Genomic DNA, 15124 nt, shown 5'->3' with positions numbered 1-15124 from the left:
CTACTGACTATCTTTAGGTAGGATTGTAGCAATTTATTCTGGGTCATCATCAGATACTTCTGTGGGCCCATATGGATAATGCCTACTAGCATTAGTAAGGAGTACAACAGGAAGGAAAACAAACAAGTAAAGGAACAAGCAAACATAAGACTTTTTTAAAAGGCAGCCTCAGCTAGGCCGACTCATCTATAGCCTTTCCTTTGCAGAACTGAGTATTACTGGGGAACAGCACCTCCTGGCAAGTGCTTGGACCAACCCTAGCTTATCTACACACATGCAAAGGTATCCATCTAGAGGTATCAGGCTGCTTATCACTTGCTGAGATTAAGATGGAGTCTACCTGACATATGGGAAACACTAGTAGATGCCACAAATAATTGGATAAATGGAATATTCTTTAGTCTGACAAATGACCTCTATGTCAAACCCTAACAGTTCATGCTTTCTTACACAAAACCAGAAAGTCCCTTCCATGGCTTTAACCCAACAAACTTAAAATGAAATTCCCTAAGAAGCACTGTATCAAAGACCATTTTAATTCTTCTTGCTTCGTACCCTGGGCTTGGATTTTTCCAGTGCCAATTAGTTTAGCACAGAAAGGTTTTTACTAACAACACATTCTATGATTACAAAACTTCCCTTGTAATTCCCTGGCTCTCAATGGCCTGTATTAACCCTATAGGGATTATGGTCCTTTCCAGGGCTTTGCAATCTATTACTCAGATTCTCTGTTTAAGCATAGTTCCACAAAAGAACTTTTCTGTCTCCAAAAGCCTTTTCAAACCCCTTAAAGCAGCAGTTCTGAACCTGGGGGTCGTGATCCCTTTGGGGGTTAAATGAGCCTTTCACAAAGGTCGCCTAATATCATTGTAAAACACAGATATTTATGACTCATAGCAGTAGCAAAATCACAGTTCTGAAATAGCAACAAAATTACTTTTGTGGTTGAGGGGTCACCATAACATGAGGAACTGTATTAAAGGGTCACAGCATTAGGAAAGTTGAGAACCACTGCCCTAAAGGATCTAGAAAGTTGCAGACATACAAACACAATCTCTGTCTCTCGCTCTCTCACACACGCACACATACACACAAACACACACACACACTCACTCACTTCTGCTCCAGGGGATTTTTTGTTTTGTTTTGTTTAGTTTTTCAAACTGGCCTCAAACTCAGAGATTCACCTGCCTTTGCCTCCTAAATACCAGGATTAAATGCATGCACCACCATTGCTTGGATTTCAAGGGATTTTATGTGTTATTTCTTAACAACTCAACTCATCTTTATTACATAAAGTCTCAACATCAATCAAGGTAGACAATTCTTACCCATGTTATCATTAATTACCACCCACATTTAAGACAAGATCTCACAACATAGATCAGTCTAGCCTTAAATTTATCATACAGTAGCTGGAGATAGCTTAGATAGTAAAGTGGACCAGAGGTCATATTCTTAGCACCTATATAAAAAGGCCAGACAGTACTGCATACCTGTAATCTCCGCACTTGGGAGGTGGAAGACAGGAGGATCCATAGAATTTGCTAACCAATCTGTCTAGCCCAATTAAAGAGCTCCAGGTTCAGTGAGAGATCCTTTCTCAAATACTACGGTGAGACTAGTTGAAGAAATTACCTGATGTTGACCTCTGGTCCCCATCAACATGTGCATACATACGCAAGTGCATCCATACCTATCTATCAACACACAACAGGAAACACACACACAACCTCAAAACCAAAAAACTTGTGATGCTCCTGCCATGGACTCATAAGGGGTTGCAAACATATACCACAATACAGTTACCACTTGGGATCTTATCTATTTAGAGAGAACAATGAAAATTTGTTACTTATGTTTCTACTGATAAAAATGAACTAGTTGTTGATTTTCTCTAAAGATCATTAAATATATTCTGAGAATAAATGTACAATAATAAACTGTATGGTACTAAAAGGCTATCATTTTATATGCTTTGAAAAGTAAAGCACAAAGATTTGTATTAATTTGGTAAAAACCAAATTCCCTCTTTCCTGCAAATAATGCCCCAGTGTTTAGAGGTTTAAAAGTAGCTCAGAGGAGGGATGGTGGGTGTAGGCTTTCCAGTGCCAAGAGGAGTTGGATGCCAGGCTTCAAAAGGTCAAGTTACAAAAGAGGTGAGGTGCTTACCCTCACTTCAAAGACAAATATAAATAACTTTTAAATGCCTCAAGGTTTATGTTCTCTGTTAGAAGAGAATCATTAGGAACTGGCATCACTTTTTACTTCTCTTCCAAAGATTTCCAAGTACTTTATCCAATCCAGTAATATTCAAGGGACAAATGTGGCACCTGTGTCGGTGTCAATGCCTGGCAGCCAGCACAGTAGGCACTGGAAAGTCGTTCAGGAGCATGGCAGTGCTACCACACAGGAAAAAGAGGCCCCAACAAGCCCCTGTCACACTGCTCAGAGCAAGGCTCGTCTTCACCCTCTGTCCACATTCACATAGATCTGCTCATCTCCTGTGCCAAGGAGCAAGGCTGAACCCAAAGGGACTGTGTCACCAGTGTGTCACTTACCCATGCTTCTTTGACCTCTTCAGACACATCTGTTTCATCCTCCTGAAATAGAAAGGGGAGGAAAAACAAAAGGATCATAGCCACAGACCTCTCTGAAAACAAGGTCAGTTCCTATCAATCACACCTCTTGGCGTTTCAACCATGGGCAATGAAAACTGAAAGAGATGCCACTATTGCCACTTTCACAGGCAGGGGGCTTCGAAATATCACCCTGGTAAAAAATGTCAAACCAACCACAGTTGGTTAAAAGGTATTTTTTCAAAAAGCAAGACTTCATTTCACTCTGTCAAACACTGTCACCCTGCGGTCTAGGAATGCAGCTTATTGGTGAAGAGTTTGTTTGACTAGTATCTGTGAGGCCTCGAGTTCAGGGCAATGCATCTTTGCTACAAGTCTGTTTGAAACGAGGGGTGACTACTGCTATATTTCTTGTCTTGCTGCAGTTTTACCTAGTTTTCATGTGGGTCATTAGGAACCAGGGGCTTCTGGTTTACGGTATTGGTCACTTGGTTTAAAACATGCCAGTAACAGGCTTGAATGGGAAGGTTAGAAGCAGTTATAAAGGGAATGCATTGAAGTACTGTGTGTTTGTGCTTAGTAAGCACTGGGGACCTGTTCTCTATTTGATCCTTTACCCTACAGAAAGGTAAAACTGACTCATTTTAAACCTGTGTCAATTTACAGATTTTAAATCCTTTGAAATTCTTTTTTTAAAAAATATTTATTTATTTATTATGTATACAATATTCTGTCTGTGTGCATATCTGCAGGCCAGAAGAGGGCACCAGACCTCATTACAGATGGTTGTAAGCCACCATGTGGTTGCTGGGGGGAACTGAACTCAGGACCTTTGGAAGGGCAGACAATGCTCTTAACCACTGAGCCATCTCTCCAGCCCTGAAATTCTTTTAAAAACATTTTTTAGGGGCTGGAGAGATGGCTCAGTGGTTAAGAGCATTGCCTGCTCTTCCAAAGGTCCTGAGTTCAATTCCCAGCAACCACATGGTGGCTCACACCATCTGTAATGAGGTCTGGTGCCCTCTTCTGGCCTTCAGGCATACACGCAGAAAGAATATTGTATACATAATAAATAAATATAAAAAAAAACATTTTTTTAAAAAGAGAAAAAGAAAATATTTATTCACTTTACATGTACGAGTGTTTTGCCTAAATGCAAGTATGTGCACTGTGTGTGCCTATTGGGTCCCTGGAACTGGGGTTATGGATGGCTGTGAGCCACCAAGTGGGTACTGAGAACTGGGCCTGGTTCTTCTGAAAAAAATGAATGGTCTTAACCATGAGCAATCTCTCCAGACTCTTCCTTCAAAATTCTTATCACCCTACAATAGTTAAACCTTGGTTTATAGGTAGTATTAAGATACTGTCAACTATATGACTTTCAGGGACTCCTAGAAACAACTGCTAAAATTTGCCGAATTTATCCACTTGCTTACATGGAAGCTGAAAATCTCCAGCTTTCAAAATTCTTTATCAGTTACAGAGTATCTTTGTATTCAGTACTGCTCTAGGCACTTAGCAAAAACACAACAAATGAGCCCCATACCCGTGGAGTCTTCCCTTTTTCTTAGTAAAGTTTTTGTCGTATCTATGACAATCATGGCACTTCATGGGGCTCTTTCTTTTGACCTCAACATGGAGGCTGGCAGCCATAGGTGATATGGTATGCCCTACCCAGACAAATGTACTTACGTCCTTTGTCCAGAAGTTAATGCCTGTGCCTCTTCGCCTGTCCTTAGGTCGTCTCCTCTCTCGGATAGATAGCCTGTTAGAGGACTCATCATCCAAATCAGCTCCTTCTTTCTCTGCCCAAAGATAACACAGAATGTGGACCTTAAAAACCTGAGCCATGCACACTGGACAGTGGCTTCTGAAGCTACACATACCATTCTTGTCCATTTCCTTTGCAGCTGTGGCGTTTGTGGTGGTTTCCGAATTCTCAGAATCAGGGTCTGAAGCTCTACCTGTCCGTGGTAGATGAGAACCAGTGTAGAGTAAGGTTCTTGATGCAGAAGGAGACACGGGTGTTGTGGGTTTGTCTGGTTGAGTTGAACACCTTAGGCGATGATAGATAGGCTAGAAATAATCCACAGGATGAGATTTTGGTGATCAAGTTCATCAAAGGATCAAGACAGTAGGCTTCTTCAAAATGGCCCTTTCACTATGAAGAGGACTTAGTAACAACTGATGTTCAATCAGCATCTATCAGCTGAATTAGAGTTAGTAAGTGATCAGGAACCAAAAGCTTCTGGAGTCCTACTCTGAGGATACCATTATGACCACAGCAGTTGAGACAAACTGTTCCTAAAGTGACCAAAGGGCACTAAACAGCCCATTGTTAATAAAAATTCTTTTGACCTTGAAAACGGGGAAAGCACTGCTGTTTTTAAGATGGGGTGCTCAACAACAGATTACATGGGAAATAAAAAGCTAGGAGTGTGAAGAAACAAGAGTGGCAATGACCTGCGGACAGAGAGCAAATGTGGCCATTCCTGCACTGTCTGGGCACTCCACCAACATGGTACATGACTCACTGAAGAACTCATTTCATGTTCTGGGCATCAAAGCCAGGCCCGGCACACACTAGGCAAGGCTGTACCACAAATTTACTGCTTTCCTAAAGCTTTTTTAAATTTCTATTTCCCCTTCGAATTTTTCTTTCTGAGAGTTAAAACAGAACAATTAGCCTTAGCTTAATTAACTGAAGATTCTTCGAGAGACAAATAAGAATTTGTGTCTTAAACTAAGTTGTATCTATAAGTTAAGTACACAATGTAGAAGTTGCATACTTTTAATTTATGAGCCATAAAGACAGAAACAATGAAGTAAGCAAGTTTTGGGCCTAGACAGAGCTTGACTTAAAGTCTACTTCTGCAGGTAAGTAGCTGTGTGATCTTAAATAAGTTAACTTCTGCCGGGCGGTGGTGGCGCACGCCTTTAATCCCAGCACTTGGGAGGCAGAGGCAGGTGAATCTCTGTGAGTTCGAGACCAGCCTGGTCTACAAGAGCTAGTTCCAGGACAGGCTCCAAAGCCACAGAGAAACCCTGTCTCGAAAAACCAAAAAAAAAAAGTTAACTTCTCTGAGCCTCAGCACCCTCGTAAGTAAAACAGGGATAAACTATCCTTAGACAGGATGCCGAGGGTTTAGATAATGTGTTAGGGACCTGAACACTATCTAGGAACCAGTACTCAGCAATAACCTTTTTTGTTTTTCGAGACAGGGTTTCTCTGTGTAGTCTTAGGTGTCATGGAATGCATTCTATAGACCAGGCTGACCTCGAATTCACAGAGATCCACCTGACTCTGCCTCCCGAGTGCTGGGACTAAAGGCGTGTGTCACTACTGTCCTGTTAGTAAATAACTTAACAAAACAAACAAGATGCACAATAATATCAGTTTACAGAACTCAGCACTCAAGAGTGCCAACAAGTGACAGATTCCTTGCTCTCATAGCTACAGTATCCATATTTATCAGTTCACATTGGGACACTTTTGAGAGAGAAGGAGTGGTTATGATAATTATAGAGACAACAGTTACAACTGAAATCAGGAGTATGCTTGCCCTAAGTGTACCCTTGATCCTCTCCGTGAATACTACTTCTACTAGAGACACATGCCCACACAGACCATGACACCTAGGAGTGCTTTGCAGGACTTTGGGAACAACACATCTGTATTAAACAAGCTGGAAGGTCAGACTGCCTGTCTTCAAATTCTCACTGGCCTACTTCTCCATGTGTAGAGTATAAGGTAAGTTATTCAGCCTGTGAGACTCAACTTCCTCATCTATAAAATAAAATTAACAATACTGATTTCAGAAGGGTATCCTGAGAATTAAATCAATATATTTGAAATTCTTATAACAGTGTCTGCCATAAAAACAGATCTTATTTGCATCTTATTATACTCTATGCACTCCTATAGAATAGAAAGACATTCACTCAAAAGCATTAGTTAACTCGCAGAGGAGAAAAAAAATCACTTAAAGAACCGAAATCCTTCAGATCTTTTCAGGCACATAGGTCTACACCGAAGACAGCTATAAGCACAGTGCCTTTTAGGAATGGTTTACTAAAGCAAAGCAGACCAGCACTTAAACTACCATTGAGGAAGTACACTAAATTATCCTGCTTGTGGTGCACAGCATGCCAGCAAGAAGAGCTCACCTCTTCCTCCAGACTCCTGCCCCCAGATTGCTGGCCTTCCTCAGCTTCCTTTGTTGGGGCAGCTGATGGCTCCTGCTTCTTGGTGTTCCCATCAAGACCACTAGGGTCTTCAAGCTTTTCACCGGGCTGTTCCTGAGCTTGCCTCTCTGCCCTTGACCTGCTGAAAGTCTTCTCTGCTTCTTGAAGGTCTGTTAGGGTAACACCCTGGGAAAATATCAAACGGTGAAGATAGTTTCACACTAACACAGTATTCTTGAGCAGAGAAACTGTCCCCAAAACAACCAGATGAAGCTCCCAAGAGGCAACAGAAGGCCATTTCTAAAAACACATGCTTAAAAGGACCACACTGTGCAGAGAACTCAGACCTAAATCTACTTATGCTTGGAACTAATACTTTAGCTTTCCCAACTTGGTCTTCCAAAAAATAGGTCAACGGTGGAAACTGTTGTTATAGATATATTTGGTCTATAGCAAATTGTTCTCAATTATTTGTGTACACTTTACCCTCTCCCAAGATCAAATGGTTACCTTCTAATTCCCTGAACAGTAAATACTTGAAAAATCAAATTTGTAAAACCTGGTTCGAAAACATAAAAATTCAAAGTTAGGCTAAAACAACAAAATTTCCTGAAACACTATATTATCTTTCCCTCTAACATCATTTCCTGAGTAACTTTAGGAATCGCACAGAGATGTGCTAGCAATTAATGTTCTCCCCGAGATCACTGGAGCAGCAGGACAAAAGCAAAGCAATTAAATGATAGAGACTTGGAGTAGGACAGCACTGAGAAGAGACTGAGATTATTCCAACTGAGCAGTGACATTCTCAGAGCCTCAGAGGAGGAGTACTAAATCCATAACATTCTTTTCATTTCATAAAATTATGTGTAAACACATGCTCTTGCATATACAGACAAGCATACTTTTTGTGGAGGCCAGATGGTGTCAGATCCCCTGAAGATGGACTTATAGACGGCTGTGAGTCACCTGACAACATGGGGTCAGAAAGCACCCTTCACTGCACGACTGTCTCTCCAGTCTCAAAAAAATTTTAACTATTCATTGTTTTATTCATTCTTTTAAATTACTGATGTCTTCAAGCAGTTAAACTACAGAGGCAAGTCAAGTGATTCAAGAAGCTTTCTTTGAAGATTTATTTGTTATAGGTATGTGTGTGAGCCTGCCTGAGTTGATGGGCACCATGTGCATACAAAAGGCTGCAGAGGCCAGAATAGGGCATTGGATCCCCTGGACTGGATTACAGGTATTGTAAGCCACTATATAAACACTAGGAACTGACTCTAGGTCCTCTGCAAGAGCAGGAAGTGCTCTTATTTGCTGAACTAGCAAACCAGCACCATTTCAAGAAACTTTCAATATAGCATAAATTACATAAAAAAGATCATCACATGATCTTATGCACATGTTAAGATAGAAACGCTGGGACATGGGAAGATAGCCCAGTGGATAAATGACTGAGAGGACCAGAATCTGGGTTCCCAAAACCCATATAAAACCCACCTATGGGGAGAAGGAAAGGAGAGCCAGGAGAGCCCCCAGAAGTTTGGTAAGCTAGTTTGCCTGGTATGCTCAGTGGTGAACAGAGACCCTGCCTCAAACAAGAAGGCAATGACTAACATGTGAAGTTGTCCCCTGACCTCAATAAGTGCTGCTCTGGAAGGCAGTGAGGGGTAAAAGGCATAGCTAGCGGGAGCCTGTCCACAGACTCAGAGATAGAAGGCCTGGGGATGATGCAGTGGCTCTCAGCAGTATAGCAAAGGTGAAGGGAGTGGGAGCAGAATGAGGTCAGTGAAAAAGAGGGAAGGTAAGAGGCTGGATCATATGTAATATTAAGGAGCTGCATGATTACTTTATGAATACTTTTTTCTTTGGGCGACCCAAGGTTCCTTTGGGAATCTAACAAAATATTTTCAAAAGTCATGTACTCATTTTGAGGAGGCTGACGTGGAACTTGGTTCTCTCTACTGAGTCTTTTCCTATAAGATTTCTTTTTTAAAAACAGGGTCTTTATGTATGTAGCCCAGGCTGACCTCTAAATCACTATGTAACTGAGGCTAGCTTTGAATTCCTGCTTCTACTACCTCTACCTTCCAGGTGTTGGGATTACAAGCATGGCTTCATTATAAAATACTTATATGTCTTTGGCTCTTCCTCTTTTAATTATGTGTCTTTCTCCAGCTACCTTTTTCTGTCTCTTCATAAATAAATTTAAAACCATTTAAGAATAGTCTATATTCCCCACCATTATTTCTCACTCATTGATATATTCAATTATATATTGATATGAATGCACATTCTGATTATTTATCTACCATACACTGAGGGAAATGACAGTAGAAATATAATCAGTAGGCTACTGAAATGGTCCAGTGAGTAAAGGTGCATGCCACCAAGCCTCAAGACATGAGAGGATGTGGGACCCACGTGGTAGAAAGGGATAACTGACTCTCACAAGTTATTCTCTGACCTCCACATGTGTAGCATTCCACATAAAAAAAATTAAAATGTATTCAGGCAGTGGTGCTGCACTCTTTTAATCCCAGCACTCGGGAGGCAGAGGCAGGTGGATCTCTGAGAGTTCGAGGCCAGCCTGGTCTACAAGAGCTAGTTTCAGAACAGGCCCCAAAGCTACAGAGAAACCCTGTCTCAAAACACAAACAAACAACGACAACAACAAAATAAAATGTAAAAAGAAATTATCCTCACTCATCTGCTTCACATTCGTTAGAGTGGTTACCATATTAAAAATTCCCAAATTATAAAACAAATATTGGGAGAGAGCTGGAGAAATGAAGCTGCTTGTGGGTGCTGACAGGAGTGGAAAGGAGGGCAGCTATTATGAGAACAGTAAGCATCTCTTCAGTATTAAAAATAGGATTATCATACAAGCCAGCCCATATTTCTATGCATATACCTCAAAGGACTGAAAGCAGGGTCTGGAGACGTGCGGACAGCCATTTGCACTGTGGTATTATTACGGTAGTCATATGTCTACTAAAAGGTGGATGCTCAACAAATTGTGGCATATAATACAGCCTTAAAAATAAAATGATGCGGGGCTGGAGAGATGGCTCAGAGGTTAAGAGCATTGCCTGTTCTTCCAAAGGTTCTGAGTTCAATTCCCAGCAACCACATGGTGGCTCACAACCATCTGTAACGGGGACTGATGCCCTCCACTGGCATGCAGGCATATACACAGACAGAATATTGTATACATAATAAATAAATAAATATTTAAAAAAATAAAATGATGCTATATGGACAACATGAATGAAGCCTAGCATTATGTTACAAGAAAGCCAAACAAGTGAGACATGTAGTATATGATTTCATTTATGTGAGATTCACAAAGGAGTCAAATTCATAGAGACAGAAAACAGAATACTTGCTTGCATAGGGTGACTGCTTAATGAATACAGAGTTTCAGTTTGGGAGGATGAAGAATGTTCTGGAGCTGTACAGTGGTGACAGGAATTAATAACACTGAACTATAAACTTAAAAATGGATAAATGGGTAAGTTTTCTAATACATAATAATGAGAATAAAAAATAGTCATGGGCTTCATGGAAGATGGATTCTATGGGAAGAATAGACACACACTCATAAAGCAAAAGTGAAGGCGTAATTCCTGAACCATTCTGGGAGGGCCGGGAAAGACAGAAGCAATCTTTGTGCTGCTGTGTACAGTGTTCCCAGTCAACGGCTTTCCTTTGACTTCTGTACCATCTAATTACAGCTGTTGAGTGTCTCCTTTCTGCTACATGCTTATTTCTTGTTCGTTTTGAATCCACTACTATTTTCTGGTTCTCTTCGCATTACTTTGCAAGTTCCTTTTTATTCTGCTTCACAGGCTTTCATGGCCTCCTTCAATACCACACTCAAAGACTTTCCTCCTCTCATGACCATTACAACCTGAGGCCATGCCCCTGATATTTCCAGGTGGGACTACTATGAACAGCTTCCAAACTCATCTTCAGGTTTCCTGGCTTGGCAAACATCCTCTACCTACCACTTCTGTCTCTGCAAGAAAGTGTGAGGTACATCAGATTCTTCCCTAAATTGCTTATACAGCTCCCATAAAAGACCGGTTTTTTGTAACTGAAATATAACTCATATATCATAGAATTCTTCTTTTCAATGTATGCAAGCTTATGATTTCTAGAATACACCGAGTTTTTCAACTATTACTGTTATCTATTTTCAGGACATTTTCATCGTTGCCCAAAGAAACCATGCCCACTAACAAGGCTCTAAAGAAGCCATGCCCACTAACAAGGCTCTAAAGAAACCATGCCCACTAACAAGGCTCTTCCCATTTTTCCTCCCTGCTGCCCAAGCATTAATTAATCCTACCCCACACCTCTCTGGCTGAGGAACTCACCTAACAAATGGGCCTTTGTGCCTGGATTGTTTCACTTTGATGCTTTCTCCAAGTTCACGTATGTTGTAATTGTAACTACTTTAATTTTTTTATTTGTGGGTATGTCTGTCTGTGGGTTTGTATATGCGCATGTAGGTGCCCAAGGAAGGCCAGACAAGGCTGCTATGTCACCTGGAGCAGGGGGTACAGGCAGCTGTGAGCCACCTGGTAGGCGTGATGTGGACTAAACTCTGATCCTTTGCAAGAGTCACAAGTGCTAACTGCTGAAGCATCTTTCCAGTCCCTAGAACCTCACTTTTTAATTCCAAATAATACTTCATTGTCTGGACATGGTATATTTTGTTCATTCATTGGTTTATTAACATATACTTATAACAGTATAGTCCTGCTTATTGTGGAGTACATTACTGGCTTAGTTCTATTTTTTGGCTAATTTGATTAATTCTGTTATATAATTCTCTATAAAAGGATGTTTTCATGTATTTATCTAAGAGTATAGACTGTGTGTACTGAATCAAATGGAAACTCTATGTTTAACATTTTTCAAACCGCTATCAATTTCCTTAGAGATTCTCCATGTGTAGAGGACTACAAGGCTCCTTAAAGTTCCTAAGCAAAGCTGGGGGGAATGGAGGTGAGAGTGGGTAGAAACAGTTATAAATCTGCTTCTATACAGTACAGCCTTAGACAGCTGACAGTTACAATGAAGTGGCTGGAAAAAAAGCATTCACTTTCATATTTTCAACACATACTTCCACTGGAAAGGCAGGAAGACAAAAGAACACTGGGGTGTGGGGGAAGTCACGCTTACTTGAGTAGACCTGCGTGTCTGCCGAGCTTGTCTGGAGCGTGCTTTCCGTAAAGACTCTGCTTCCTCATCCCGGACAGGAGTCAGATAAGACCTAGGGAGGAGAAAACAGCAGGTAACACCTTTGCTGCCTGCACCGCAGGAATGAAGACTGTAGTGGGAGCTGTGGGCCTCTTCCCACAGCCCGGCTCATGGCTGCCTAGCTAGCTTATGCCCCGAAATAACAACACATAAACTGTATTCTTTTAAACACTGCTTGGCCCATTTCTATTCGTGTGTGTAGCACCCCAAGGAGCGCTTACCGGGAAGATTTTAGCCTATGTCCATCCTGGGTCGGAGCTTTATCGCGTCTGCCGGGGAGAGGGGAGCATGGCGTCTGCTCCAGAGAGCAGAGCTGTCGAGTCTCAGCTCACTTCCTCTTCCTCCCAGCATTTTATTCTGTTTACTCCACCTATCTAAATTCTGCCCTATCAGATGGGCCAAGGCAGTTTCTTTATTAGCCAATGACCTTCCTCCATCATTTCCCCTTTTTCTGTTTAAACAAAAAGGAAAGGCTCTAACATAGCAAAATTACATACAGCAAAACAGTTATCAAGTAAGAATTACAGTTACAATATTTACATCTATTTTATCTTTATCATAACTAAAGAAAACTATAACTATCTATCTATTCTTTAACTCTATCAAAGACTCCAGAAGGATATAATATTACCTAAGCAAACAAGAAATAAGCAACTTTTAAACTCTAGAAATGACAGAGACATCTCGCTGCCTTGACAGTCACCCAAAGTTTCTCTGTACCGTTGGGGCATCCATCTTTGGCCTAAAGGCCCATAGTTTCCAGCACACATTTCCATGAAGCAGGAAATTTCAAAGTCAGTTCAGTCACTATCTGCTATGTCCTGCAGAATGTCTCGTAGACTCCTTCATGAATCAGGAACCCCGAAAGATCATCTCACCTTTATGCAAGTTCAGTAGTCCTCTCTCTGTGGGTTCTCTATGTCCAGTTTATACAATAGTCCAGGCAAGAGCAGTTTCTTGCCCAAATGGCTATCAAACTCCATAAGGATCCTCTTTGATACCCATCTTCTTCTGAAAGTAGATTGGTGCTGCCAGGAGCAGACGTATCTCATTGTTATGAAAAACCCTAAGTTATTAAAACACTTAAAATGTCCTATTTTATAATCTTTGAAAGATATGAAGAATGCCTATCTAAAATATATCTATGTACATCTAGAAAATCTAACATGATTACAAGCTTGACTATTATTGATAATTATCCATTAACAACCTATATACATTACATTTTTAAGCGAACTACACAATCACAATACCTTAATATAGAAATACATACACATATAATAAAATTGACCTTAAATTAATATCAGTAAACCAAGATTCATATCAATGTAAATTATTCACATCTATATCATCTCCCCCTTTAAATGTAAAAGAACATTTATCTTACTATGTTAAAGTAAAAGCCATTTTTTGTTTAAACAGAAAAAGGGGAAATGATGGAGGAAGGTCATTGGCTAATAAAGAAACTGCCTTGGCCCATCTGATAGGGCAGAATTTAGATAGGTGGAGTAAACAGAATAAAATGCTGGGAGGAAGAGGAAGTGAGCTGAGACTCGACAGCTCTGCTCTCTGGAGCAGACGCCATGCTCCCCTCTCCCCGGCAGACGCGATAAAGCTCCGACCCAGGATGGACATAGGCTAAAATCTTCCCGGTAAGCGCTCCTTGGGGTGCTACACACAGAAGACACTCCACAAGCTGAAAACAAATGCCGTTAAAGGTCAAAAGGGCACGAATATGCCATCAGTAAATGCTCTTACAGCAGCCACAGTATGTGTAAATGTGTCACTGCTCATACAGAAGTGTGCCATCTGTAAAGAGAGGACTGAATTTTATTTCTTCTTTTCTTAACTTCACAATTTTTGTTTTTTTTTTTCTTACCTTACTGTTCTGACCAGGAACTGTAGGCCATGCTAAAGAAGGGGGGTGGATAGTTAGTTCCTGCTCTCAGAACTTTACCACTAAATTTCTTTAGACACCACTCATCAAATTAAAGTAAAGCTTTCTATTCTTATAGAAATCAGGTTAAGGTTTTGCATGCACTTCACATGTTCACATGGAGATTAAAGGTTGATGTCAAGTGTCTTCATCATTCTGTGTGTGTGTGTGTGTGTGTGTGTGTGTGTGTGTGTGTGTGCACAAGTGAACGCTAATGTGCAGGAGTGCACATCTCATTGTGCACACATACCACAGCATATGTACAGAGGTTAGAGGACAACTTTGAACATCATTCCGTACCTTTACCTTATTTGAGACAGGCTTGCCTTATCACTGCATATGACAGGCTATTGGTCTAGAAGCTTCTCCTGTCTCCACCTCATATCTCTCCACAGAACCACCTGGATAACAGATGAGCTACTACATATCTGGCTTTTTGTGTGTGTTCTGGGGGTTTGAGAAGCATAGATACTCACGCTTGTGTGGTAAACACTTTTTGCTCACGGAGGTATCTCCTTAACTAATCTGCATTATCTTTTGAGATAAAGTCTGACTGAAATTGGAGCTCCCTGGTTTGGTTAAACTGGCTGACCAGTAAGATCTGGCAAACCTCCTTTCCCTGCATCCACAGTGATGAGATTACAGTTGTGTGCCAATACAGCTTTTTTTTTTTTTTATTATTATTATGTATACACTATTCTTTCTGTGTGTATGCCTGAAGGCCAGAAGAGGGCACCAGACCTCATTACAGATGGTTGTGAGCCACCATGTTGTTGCTGGGAATTGAACTCAGGACCTTTGGAAGAGCAGGCAATGCTCTTTTTTTTTTTTTTTTTTTTTTTGAGACAGGGTTTCTCTGTGGTTTTGGAGCCTGTCTTGGAACTAGCTCTTGTAGACCAGGCTGGTCTCGAACTCACAGAGATCCGTCTGCCTCTGCCTCCCAAGTGCTGGGATTAAAGGCGTGCGCCACCACCGCCCGGCCAGGCAATGCTCTTAACCGCTGAGCCATCTCTCCAGCCCCCGCCAATACAGCTTTTTATGTGAGTGCTGGGGATCTTAACCCAGGCCCTCAAGCTTCTATAGCAAAATCACATTGATTTTTATTTAAAACTCTTAAAGTTTCAAACAAAAGGAGCCAGGTTCTGTGATT

At 41.0% G+C, this 15124-nt stretch overlaps 1 protein-coding gene across 4 annotated transcripts in view; it reads right to left on the bottom strand.

Moving 5' to 3' along the window:
* Ppp1r12b (protein phosphatase 1 regulatory subunit 12B) overlaps nucleotides 1–15124 on the bottom strand; it is a 209717-nt gene that overhangs the window by 84201 nt on the left and 110392 nt on the right. For all 4 annotated transcript variants that reach the window (XM_057769525.1, XM_057769521.1, XM_057769522.1 and 1 more), the window contains 5 exons: nucleotides 11961–12051; nucleotides 6747–6950; nucleotides 4466–4655; nucleotides 4272–4384; nucleotides 2562–2603 (listed from right to left, as the gene is read on the bottom strand). In XM_057769525.1, coding sequence (XP_057625508.1) covers nucleotides 2562–2603; nucleotides 4272–4384; nucleotides 4466–4655; nucleotides 6747–6950; nucleotides 11961–12051 — 640 coding nt within the window. The remainder of the gene's footprint in view (nucleotides 1–2561; nucleotides 2604–4271; nucleotides 4385–4465; nucleotides 4656–6746; nucleotides 6951–11960; nucleotides 12052–15124) is intronic.

This window comes from Chionomys nivalis, chromosome 5 (genome assembly GCF_950005125.1).
Source record: "Chionomys nivalis chromosome 5, mChiNiv1.1, whole genome shotgun sequence".
In the NCBI taxonomy this organism is placed as follows: domain Eukaryota; kingdom Metazoa; phylum Chordata; class Mammalia; order Rodentia; family Cricetidae; genus Chionomys; species Chionomys nivalis.
The sequence above is the reverse complement of the archived record's forward strand: the minus strand, read 5'-3'. Positions and strand labels throughout refer to the sequence as shown.